At 53.5% G+C, this 11,732-nt stretch overlaps 1 protein-coding gene across 1 annotated transcript; it reads right to left on the minus strand.

The window, feature by feature from the left end:
- Positions 1-21: 21 nt before the first annotated feature.
- Positions 22-10,645, minus strand: CAMK1 (calcium/calmodulin dependent protein kinase I). Its single transcript, XM_007451526.1, has 12 exons — positions 10,535-10,645; positions 8,288-8,402; positions 6,062-6,193; positions 4,759-4,833; positions 4,513-4,651; positions 3,562-3,688; positions 3,394-3,469; positions 2,598-2,710; positions 1,949-2,027; positions 1,764-1,851; positions 289-406; positions 22-181 (listed from the first exon to the last, which is right to left on the minus strand). The coding sequence occupies exons 2-12, from the start codon at positions 8,368-8,370 to the stop codon at positions 99-101; spliced, it is 1,113 nt and encodes a 370-aa protein (XP_007451588.1). The 5' UTR covers positions 8,371-8,402; positions 10,535-10,645; the 3' UTR covers positions 22-98.
- Positions 10,646-11,732: the final 1,087 nt, after the last annotated feature.

Here is an 11,732-nt window from a genome sequence, read left to right on the forward strand (position 1 = left end):
AAGGGGTGCGGAGCAGGTGGAGCAGGGTAACTCCCCAGTTCAGGAAGAGAGGGGGAGCAGGCTGCCCCCAACCCCTCCTACACGGGGGATCCAGGCCCCTAGAGCTGGGGGGCCAGTGTGGGAGACAGTTCCGGGCCCGGCTCCACGCAGCAGTCTCGACAGCAGCAGCTGGCCACCGGCCCTACACGGGGAGAGAAAGCAGAGTTGGCCACAGGAGGAGACCCTCTGCTCTAGCCTGGATGCCTCTCTCTGGACCACCCTTGCCCTCCACAGAGCCCAGGGCCTTACCCCCAGCTGCTGGGGCCAGCAGCTCCCCGTGGCTCGCCGACTGTCCCTGCCCCTCCTGGCTGGTGCCCAGCTGTAGCTTCCTCATGTGCCGCACCACGGCCGTGGCATTGAAGGCTTGCTGTGGAGAGAGGCGGAAGAAGGGACTTGGGAGAGAGTGGGACATCACGGGGCAGGGTCTGGCGGTGGAATTCTCGCAGCAGTTCTGTTAGTTTTATTCAGGCGATATTGGCTGATCGCCTAAAACTCCCTGAAACGTCTACAAGGCTTTATTAAATTATATTCAGTCATATCATATAGTAATACACACACGCACATGTATAAAATGTATATATAGATAGACGTGTGTAACTTGTTATATATAATTAATTTATATTCACATAATAGTAAACAATATAGCATTATGTGTCAGGCACTCTTCTAAGCACTTTACATTGTAGTTCATTTAATCTTCACGAATGTCTTTGAGGTGGGCACTATTACTCTCACCATTGTCAAAGGAGGAAGCTGAGGCACAGAGAGGTTAACTGACTTGCCCAGGTGTGTGTGTATCATTCTCTATTCAACCTATCCACTGAGATGTCCCTCAAATTTACCATGTCCCAAACCAAAATCATCCCCTAAAACAAGTTTCTGCCCCTGGGATCTCCATCTTAGTGATGGTACCGCCATCCACCTCGTCCCCGACCAAAATCCTGGGCCAGCCCTGGACATCTCTTCTCTCCCCCAATATCCATTCTACCATCACTTCTTGTCATTTCTGCCTCCCAAACGACTCCTGGACCAACCAGTGTTCTCTGTTCGCATTGCCACTGCTCTGGTCCAAGCCCTCACCATCTCCTGACTGTGTCTCTGCCACAGCCCCCTAAAGGGTCTCCCAGCCTCCACTGTGCCTTTCTGCATCTTGAGAGCCCTTTCTAATGGGCAAGTTCCAGCTGAAAATCCTTCTGGGGCTCCTCAGCCTCCTCAGGATCAAGTCATTGCTCCACTATGGCACTCAAGCCCCCGAGCAGCCCGGCCCCTACCTGGGTCTGCAGCCTGGGCTCCTGCCCCACAGCTCCTCCAGTCCAGCCAGGCATAGCGCTTGCACTGCCCTGAATGGCTGCACTCGCAACATCTCCTGGCCCTTTGCACCCTGGTTCCGTCTGCCTCAGACATTATTCTGCTGTGCCCAGCTAATTCCTACTCGGCTATCACGTCTGACAGGTTTATGCCCCTTCCAGGACCTCGTAGCTTGGGTTCAATGTCTCCTTAAGAAGTATACACTGTTCTCCCTCTAGACTTGGAGGTCAGGGACCATCACTGGAATAGAGTAGGTGTCACAGAGCATTGAATGAATGAATGAGGTTCTTCAGTAAGCACCCCTGAGCATTTACAGTGTGCCCCACGAGGTGCGAGCTGCTGTGTGAGCTGAGGGCTGGATGGGGCTGGGGAGGAGTCCTGGGGAGGCTGGGACCCAGGACTGAACATGGGCTCACCTTCCACTTGCTCTTGGCAAAGTTCTTCTTGATCTGCTCGCTCACCGACTGGTGAATATTCTTATCTAGAGCCGTATCTCCTGCAATCCTAGAGCGGATGTGTGTGGAGGGTTGTCAGTGAAGGTAGAGGCAGGCCTGGGGGGCCCCAGATCCCACCCCAACCCGCAGCTTGTGGGAGCTCTCACCAGGGGTGCTGCAAGGCCTGTTCACAGGTGAACCTCTTCTCTGGATCCTTCTCCATCAAGTGACGGATGAAGTCTTTGGCTGAATCCCCAAGACAAGAGCAAAGACAGCATGGCGGTGCCTGAGAACACCCCCGAGATAGAACCCACCCCTCAGGTCTGGCCAGCACCGAAGCCAGATCTGTCCATTCACCACCCCACCCCACCTGCACCCTCTTCTCTAAGCCCCCAGGCCCACCCCAACCCTCCAGCTTTCTCCCTTAAGAATAACTTGTTCCTAGAGAAGATATTGCTCAGTGTATTCACACTGACGTGTACATGACTGATAATGGCTTCACAGCTTTGCCTCCTAATCGGAGGCACAGGAGGACAGATAAAAACGTGAATGGTGGTGTCTTAGGCATTAGGAAGTCAGCGGGGGGAGGTATTTTCTAAAATACTATGTTTGAAGACCGAATGAATGAAAGCCTACAGTTTCTCAGGCCAGGAGCCAGGCAAAGAGAAGCACCCAGGGTGGGTGTCTGGTCTCGAAGACAGCTCTTAGTCTGGGGCTGGGGAATCTGGTGGAAGGAAGGCAGAGAGGAGACCCCCAAAGCAGATGAGGAAGGCACCGGAGGTAGGACCCAGGGGAAGAAAGCAAAGCCCCAAATACCAGAGTCAGAGATGTCGTCCCAATAAGGAGAGTCAAACTCGTACTCGGCCTTCAAAATCTGTTCAAAGAGTTTGGCATCGTTCTCGTCATAGAAGGGGGGATAACCACAGAGCCTGGGCAAGGAGAAACTCATTCTCATTTCCATTTTCATTGTACCCACTGGCTCTGGGATGGAGCTTTGGGGCAGACTCAGGGATCAGGCAGGACCCACAGGAATGAGTTCCCCCTTTTACAAAGGGGGGAAATTTACCCCTCTCTGCCTTGCTCACTCCTGTCCAGCTACCCTGGCTTTCTGTTCCTTAACATGCCGCCATCTGTCCTACCTCAGGGCCTTTGCACTTGCTGTGCCCTCTGCCCAAACCATTCTCCCCCCACACCTCGAATGTCTGGCTCCCTCACTTCAGTCAGGATGCCACTCGTGCCACCTCTTCAGAGAGGCTCCCTGACCTCCTATCTACAATAGCATCCATCCCCATCTCCCCACCCTGCTTGATTTTTCTTCTTAATATTTCTTACTACCCGCCATTATTTTATAGATTTATTTATTTTCTGTCTCCCTTACTAGCATGTCTGCTCCCTGAGGGCAGGCACCTTGTCTGTCTTATTCTCTGCTGAAGCCCCAGTGCTTGGCACGGTGCCAGAAGCATAGTATCTGTTGAGTGAAGTAATATTAGTCATTAATTGGTAGATATAAATATGGACGGCAGGAAAGAAGAGATGGCAGGGGGGAGGCAGAGAGCAAAGTAGGGGAGAGAACTCTGAAGCCACATCCCCAACGGCCAAGCCCCCCACTCACAGGATATAGGCAATGACCCCAATGGACCAGCAATCCACTGCCTTGCTGTAGGGCTTCTGGGCCAGCACTTCAGGGGCTGTGGAGGGAAGGGGAAATGGTGGTGACAAATCTGCTCGGCAGCTTTGGGTTCCTCCCCCGCCCACAGTCCCAGCCCACAGCCCTCCGCACCCACGTATCCTGGGGTCCCGCAGGCTGTAGAGAGCACGCTGCCGGGGTCTTCCATCTTGGAGAGGCCAAAGTCGGAGATCATGATCTTGGAGTCTTCATCCAGGCTGTAGTACAGCAGATTCTCTGGCTTGGAAGATGGGAGGTGGGGGAAGAGGAGTGGGAGATGGCCAGAGGCCAGCAGGACCTTCTGCCTCCCCAAGCACCCCAGCGAGCCCCACAAAAGCCACTGTGGCATCACAGCTGCCATCTTGGTTGGAGGCACAAGAAACTCAGTGAAGTTCGAAGTTCCAAAAGGACAAGGGCCTCGGGGATATGGAAGGGAATTTCCTACAAACCTCAGGTGTGTACTGTGACACCCTAAAGAATTTCTGAGGAGCTCCCGTGTGCCAGATCCTGTCTTGTGCTTGATTTCAGTTTATCCTTACCACATCCCTGCTAGCCCACTCTGAATAATCCCACTTTACAGCGGGGGAAACTCATGCCTTGAGAGGCAAAGTGACTTGCCTGAGAATCTACAGTTAGGGAGGGGAGTGGCAGGGAGAGAATTCGGACCCAGATCTGCTTCACCCCAGCACTCTTCTAGAGCAGAATGAGATGTACTACAGAACGTGAACCCCATCATTGTCTCTGAGGAGCAGGCTTTCAGGGGCTTCTGGCTTTCTTCTTTGTGTTTTGCTGCCCCATTCAAGTTTTCTACAAAGAGCAAGTGGGACTTTTATTATCAGAAAAAGACATAAGATGCGACTGGGATAAAATAACAGCACAGTTGCCCTTTGTGTCCATTTGTGTGTCAGAGGTGGACCGGGGAGGAAGCAGTTTAGGGCTTTCCGGGCCAGTTCTGCAGATGGGAAGGCAAGGCTCAGCAAGGGCCTGAGAGGCGCCCAGGGCCTCAGGAGCTTGCAGAGGCCCCACCCCTGGGTGCCCCAGCTCCCCACACACCCTCACACCCACCTTGAGGTCTCGGTGTACGATGCCCAGGTCGTGCAGGTACTTGACGGCATCCAGCACCTGGAAGATGAGGCGGCTGGCGTCCCGCTCTGTGTAAAAGCCTTTTTCCACAATTCGGTCAAACAGCTCCCCACCTGACACCCTGTAGCCAGGGACAGGGCAGTCTGGACAAGAGAACGGAAGGCAGAGAGGCCAGGGAGCGGGCAGCAGGGAGAGCTGTGAGGAAGGGGCAGAGGCAGGGCCACTCACAGCTGCATGATGAGATAGAGGTGTCCCCCGCTTTCATAGATGTCATCCAGGGCTACAATGTTGGGGTGCTTAATCCTGAAAGGAGAAATGAGGTGGTTCAGAAGTGAGGACAGTTCAGCCACCTCCCCACCCTCATCATGAAGAACCACCGCCTGCAAACCTGGGCAGGACGAGCCTAAGATCTGGGTCTCAAAGGGAAAAGCTGATTTACCATGATGTATCATAGTGTCATGGAAGGCAGGAGAACCACAGGGGTTAACACTGGGCTCCGGCGTCAGACAGACCTGGGTCCTCATCCGCCTCTACCACGTGCTGTTCGGGGGCAAGTCTTCTCACCTCACAGTGCTGATTAGTATATGATTTTAACACTTGTCTGGGTTTATAAAGTTGTCAGCCTCCCCCACCAGAACGTCATCTCCACGAGACCAGCAGCTTTATCTTGTTCACCACTGTTGCTCCACACCTGGTGCAGAGTGGGTGCTCACTCATATGCACTGAATTGAGGGTAACCTCTCCGGGCCTCAGTTTCTTCATCTATCATATGAAGCCCGTGACAGTACTTCCCTCCAAGTGGTGGAGTGAGGATCATGTGAGGAAATGCAGGGAAGAATCGGCACAATGCCTGGCACACAGTAAACGCTCCAGAAATGAACCAATGATGGTAACTGAGTTTGATGGAAGATTTGGCTCTGCCACAAACTTGCTGTGTGACCCTGGGCAAGTCCTCTGTCCTCTCCGGGCCTCAGTCTTCCTGACCCAATAGTGGAAATGATTATTTCGTCCCTGCCCATGGTGGTTGGAAAGCTCAGGGGGGAGGCTGGAAGTGAAGATTCTATATGAGCTTTCCAGTGAGAACAGCAGGTTTCCCATCAGCATGAACAGTTCGGAGACCATTTGGTTGTTGAGTCAGGGCATCCGCAGATGGGCATTTTTCAACTTGCTGCGTGGTTTAATATGTGGCAGGAACTTGCGGTAGGTCTAGAGATAACGTCAGTTGAGAAACATGGGTTCGAGACACGTCCAAGGACTGGCCTTTAGATCTGATTGGACATTAAACCACTGTAAAGAAGCAGTGGCATCTCGGTCACATCTGTCACGTTAGCTGTTGTGCCAGGCACTTGAAATAAAGGACCTCTAATGCTCCCCCAAATCCCTACCAAGTGGAGATTATTACCTCGTGTTACAAATGAGCAATTTGAGGCTCAGAGAGGTTAGATGATTTGCCCAAAGCAGAGACAGGAAGCGAATGGGAGGGGTCAAGGCAGGGTCAACCCAGGGCAGGGAAAGGATGTGGCTCACGTACTTGTGCAGGACAGCAATCTCATTCTGCATGCTGCCCTCCTTGCCCTCCAGAGCCTTCTTGGCGATACATTTGATGGCCACCAGCTTCTGAGTCCTCTTATCTTCTGCCAGGATTACCTCTGAGAAGGCCCCTCTGCAGAGAGAGGGGATTCACGAGGTGGGGAACTCAGCTTCCCTCCAGCCTCTCCTCCATCCCCCTATGGGTTACTTGACCATCCCCAGACCAAGGAGATGGGATGAGCCTCCCTCCATCACTCATTCACCTCCCTGGTGCCAGAGGTGACCCAGCCTCTACTACTATCGGAGTAGTCTGTCCCCTGGCCACAGTAATTGGGTCCTGTGATATAAGCCAGGTTACTGGCACTTTGAGAATGAGGTGCTCTTTCCTGCTAAGCTGGTAAGACGTGAGCTTGGAGCTAATGGTGGTCATCTTTGCCACCACATGGGGAGAGCCTGCTTGAGAATGAAGCCAACACAAAGGAAATCAGAGCTGAGAAACCGTCAAAGACAATTTCCTGATAACATCATGTGAGCCCCTGCATCCCATGCCTGAAGTTTACTCCCTAGGCTTTTTTATTATGTGCATGACTGATTCACTCCTTTTTCTTCAAAAGCCAATTTGAGTCATGGCTTATTTGACACCCTTTAGAACCATGAAGAACCATCAGTATCACCTGGGAACTTTTCAGAAGTGTGGAATCTCAGGCCCCACCATAGACCTACTAAATCAGAATCTGCATTTTTAATTTTTATTTATTATTTAATTTCTGGCTGTCTTGGATCTTTGTTGCTGCGCGCGGGCTTTCTCTAGTTGTGGCGAGCGGGGGCTACCCTTTGTTGCAGTGCGCAGGCTTCTCATTGCGGTGGCTTCTCTTGTTGAGCACGGGCTCTAGGCACGCGGGCTTCAGTAGTTGTGGCTCACGGCCTCTAGAGCGCAGGCTCAGTAGTTGTGGCGCACAGGCTTAGTTGCTCCGCGGCATGTGGGATCTTCCCGGACCAGGGCTCGAACCTGTGTCCCCTGCATTGGCAGGCGGATTCTTAACTACTGCGCCACCAGGGAAGCCCTAGAATCTGCATTTTAGCAAGACTGTCAGGTGATGTGTATCCTCACTGAAGTTTGAGAAGCAATGCTTTCTAACAGGCTCTTAGGAAGGAACACATTCATTTTCACTAAAGTTCACTGATTAAGGAGGGTTTACTAGAGTGTGCTTTCTAGGACGGTTTGCTTTCCCTGGGACAATAAGAAGTCATAAGTCAAAGAAAAGCATCTCTTGTGAAAGCTCAATCATCAGAATAACTAGTGGCTGTGACAGCCTCGTTGCTGCTTTCCAGTCTTGTCCCTCTCTCCAATTTACCTTCTGTGCTGTGGCCGGAGTGGCCATCCTGAATTGCAAATCTGCCACAAAGTCTTAAATGTCTTCCTATGGCTCATGGGATCGAGTCCAGCCTCCATAGCTTGGCTTTCAGGCCTCACATGACCTGTTCCTCTCTCTTCTCAGCCTCTTCTTCCACTCTTCCCCCAGCCTCTGATTAGAAGCTCCACTAGACTCTCTCCTTCCACACATAACATACCTCTGAACCTTTGCTGATGCTATTCCTTCTGCCTGGAATGCCTTCTCCCTCTCTGACAAGCACACTCCTACCCATCCTTTAGTCCCCAGCTCTAATACTCCGTTCTCCATAAAGTTCTCCACACAGAAGACACTGCTCTCTCTGGGCTCAACAAAGTCCTCATTCCCGAGTTTAGCTGGAGCACAGCACACACCCTGTTGTCGTTTTCCATAGGTCTGTCTCCCTCACGTGTTTGGGATCGACTTGGGAGGTCAGGTTTGAGTTATTTCTGGATTCCCACCACTGAGAACAGAGCCACGCCCAGCTTCAGTTCCAAAACCTAGGCCAGAACCCCCAGTTCTTGGCAGCAAGTTTGAAAAACTGGCTCCTTCATTCCTCTTACTTTCTTCTCGTCACAGGAACCCAGAGCTGTGGCAAGAGCAGCCTCTGTTCCACCCACTGTCAGCCAGAAGTGAGAAGCCCAGGCCAGTCGGGCCATACAAGGCCACCATGGGGCCTGGGCAGTAGGAAACAGGAAGCAGTGATCAACTGGCTAGAGGAAGCACCACCCTGGACTTAGCCTCCCCAGCCAGTCAGGCCCAGGAGTGAGGACCTTCCCAACCCCCCCACCCCAGCTCAGGGACAGCTCTCCCTCCTCTCCTGCCCTGAGACTCACGTTCCCAGAACATCACGGAAGTCGTAAATGTCCCCAATGTCCTCCGCCTGCTTCCAGCTGGGGCCTTCCACTGCCCCCGGCATGGCCCACTGCCCCCTGGCCACAGCCAGGGCTCCTGGGAAAGGGAATGGAAGGAAAAGACTCAGCAAGGCCCAGCCTTCTTCGTGGGAACTTATTGGGGGCCCCATTCAGCCTGCGTTTATTCACTCCTTGATTCATTCATTTGACAAAATCATTCAACTTTCACTCATTCACAGGCCATTTGTTCATTTGGTAACATCCATGCATCATATCCTTATGCCTAGAGGAAAATCCTTCAGAGTGGCAGCAAAATTCTTTATTCAACAAAGTCACTCATTCATTCGTTTATTCAGCTCACCTCCCAGTTTCTCCCTCTCTAAATCCAAACACTCAGGGGGACACTGACCTCTGGGAGGACAGCAGAGAAGACCCCAGAGCAGCTTGTAGAAATGCACAGCCCCGGAGGATCCCCCGTCCCCAGAACCAGCGATGTCCCAGCCCCACCCTGGGAATTGCTGGGGTGTCTCCTCTCCCTCCTCCTCCTCCCTGCCAGGCCTCTCGGAAATCAGTTTTCCGGCAGCCTGGGCTTCCAGCAATATCTCAGCCATGTTTTTAAATAGCTCCTTCTGCACTGTTACCACAGCAACAGCAGCCACAGCTGGAGCTCCCTGGACCTCCTGTTACCCCCCTCTCACTCCTGACTCCCCATCTGGGTCCCAGCAGCCTGAGAAATGGTCCCACCCAACCTGTCCCCTCCCGGCTTGATCTCACCCTGATCCAGCCTGTACAATTTCTCTGTTGAGACGTCTGTCTCAACCAGCAGTAGAGGGTGAGCATTCTCTCTCCATTCATCGGATGGAGAATGGGGAGACTGAGGTTGGCGATGGATAGGGTCTGGACCCAGAGTTGCCCAATGACCCTAGCTGGGGCCCCAGCTAAGCTTGCTGAAGGTAAAGGCCTTGGAGGGGGCTGCAGCCAGACTAGGACCCATCCAGAGAACACAGCCTCTCAATCCCATCCCAGGCCCACAGAAAGTGAGGCCAAAAGAGAGACCCGTGTCCTGTGTGACCTCAGGGAGAGCACTTTTCTTCTCTGTTTCTTCTGTGGGAAAATGAGGGGAAGGTGCCCTGACTAGAGCCCCTGATGTGCGATCCCACTCTTTGTTCCCAGGGGGGTCTGGCCACCTATCCCAGGGGCAGAAACTTCTAGGAAAGGAGACTTGATGGTAAGCTCTAGAGGCAGAATTTTAAAACCCACCTGGAGGCCTGGCAAATACAAACCTCACAGTTCCACACATATCCCTACAGCCAGATACACGACACCAAGACCCACCCACACCCCTGAACCCAAACACCTGCCCCCAGATCCAGCACACTCCATCTCCAGATGATGCTCTGACATCTCATCATACATGTACACCCGGACATCAGCACACATGTCCAAACACACACTTCCTCAGACATCCTCACACCCAGACATCCCTCCCACAGATCCCTCTCACACCCCAAAACACACATCCACATACACCTGGACGAGATGACATGCAGACAGGACAGACACACACACACAGCCCCCTCACCTGTATACCAGACATCCCAGATTCATTCACACCCTTCACCCTCCAGCTCCTATACACCCTAGAAGCTCTTAAACTCCAAATCCTCAAAACATCTAACTCCAAACATCCTCAGTACACAGCTGTATACCCCCCAACTCTGACTTACTACCCTTTGAGCCAGATCCCAGCACACACAACACCTAGATACACAATGTGCAGCCCAAACACTGATTCCCAGACATCCCCACCCATACGGATACCCTTACACAGCAACATGCTGCAACTTCATATCAGATTCACTTGCCTGTGCTATGACATTCAACACGGCCCCCACACGTCTTTATCTCCTAATGCCCAGTCCTTCCACCTTCCACATTCAGGCCCAGCTGAAGGGTCTGTCTCCCTCTCTCCCGCGCTCTCTCTCTCGCGCTCTCTCTCTCTCTCTCTCTCTCTCTCTCTGTCTCTCTCTGTCCCCCTCTTCCTCCCTTTTACCCACTCACTAAAGGCACCTGCTGGGCAGGTGGGGGAGAAAGGCCCAGCCCTGCCCCTGTAGACTCCAGTACGGCCAGGCACCCCCTCCCATCTTTCGGGTATGGTATCCAGCGGCTGAAGGGTTCCGCCGCCCGACAGCGCCCAGGGTTGCGGGCGGGGCGGTTCCCGGACTGTACCTGCGGCTGCCCAGCCGCGGGGCTGGCTGGGAGGCGCGAGTTGTCAGGTGCCAAGCTCCGTCCGCCGTCCGCCGCTGCTGCGCGCTTGGCCCGCCCGCCCGTTCTCGGGCTAGGGCTCGATTCGGACTCAGCTGGCTCCCTCCGCCCGCCCGCGGCTCTGATGTCAGAGGAGGAGGAGCCTGCGGCGGAGGGACTAGGGACTGGGAGGTGAGGATCCGCTCCCGGGCTAGGGAAGGGGCGCTGGGGGCGCTGGGGGCGCTGGGGGCGGGGGTGGGCGGGGGAACCCCTTAGTTCAGGTTGGAACCTCCCTTTGAGTCTTTCCATCCTTCGTCTCCCGGCAGGGTCCCCGTTTCACAGAAGGAACAACTGAGGCACAGAGAGATGAAAGGTTCAGAATCAGCAGTTGGTCAGAAGCAGAGTCGAATTCGAACCCAAGTCTGTCTGATGCCGGAAGCTGGCCATTTTCACCCCGTCTCTTGGAGTTCCTTTCAGACCAGTTCCGTGAGCTCCCTTAAGGTTGGACCCTGTCCCTCCTCCCCTCCCCCTCCCCCCTCCTTCTTTCTCATGAATATTGCTCTGGGAGTTTATATCATAAATGTCATCTGGGGAACATAAGCTGGGGAAACGTGGACAAGAGACTTGGCATCTCTGTGCTTTATTTTATCCCTCTACACACACCCCAAGGGCTCCCAACTTTTCCCACTTTGGGGGGATGGTGGGGGAAGAAAAAATATTTGTGGATCTTTCCAGAGTTTCCCAAAGTAAAAAGGTGGTCATTCTCCACAGATGAATTTCATTGCTTCTCTGGAATGTAGAAAACATACCAGATTTTTACAAATAGAAACATTTTTATAGGGTGCCCTGAGAGCCTGGGGCGGGGAGGGACGGGGGGAGGAGGGAGAGTTAAATCAGGATCCTGGAGGAAGTCGGCCAAAGAGGACCACGTGACTGGGCAGGCGCCAGTGGCCGATGGCTCGGGGCCGGGTTGGGGAGGGAAAGCCCAAAAGTGCTCCGGAGAGGTAGGCAGGGGGCCAAGGGAACTGACTGACGTCCTCTAGCACAAGGCCTTCTTTGGGAAGGTGGCCCGGGGTGTGTGTGTGGGCGGGGCAGCAACTCCCAGGAAGTAGGGGTGGGGCTGGATGGGCTGAAGCCAGCCAGAGGAGGCTCGTTGCTGAGGACCCCAACTCCACCTCCATCA

This window comes from Lipotes vexillifer, unplaced genomic scaffold, assembly GCF_000442215.2.
Source record: "Lipotes vexillifer unplaced genomic scaffold, Lipotes_vexillifer_v1.1 scaffold261, whole genome shotgun sequence".
Taxonomy (NCBI): Eukaryota; Metazoa; Chordata; class Mammalia; order Artiodactyla; family Lipotidae; genus Lipotes; species Lipotes vexillifer.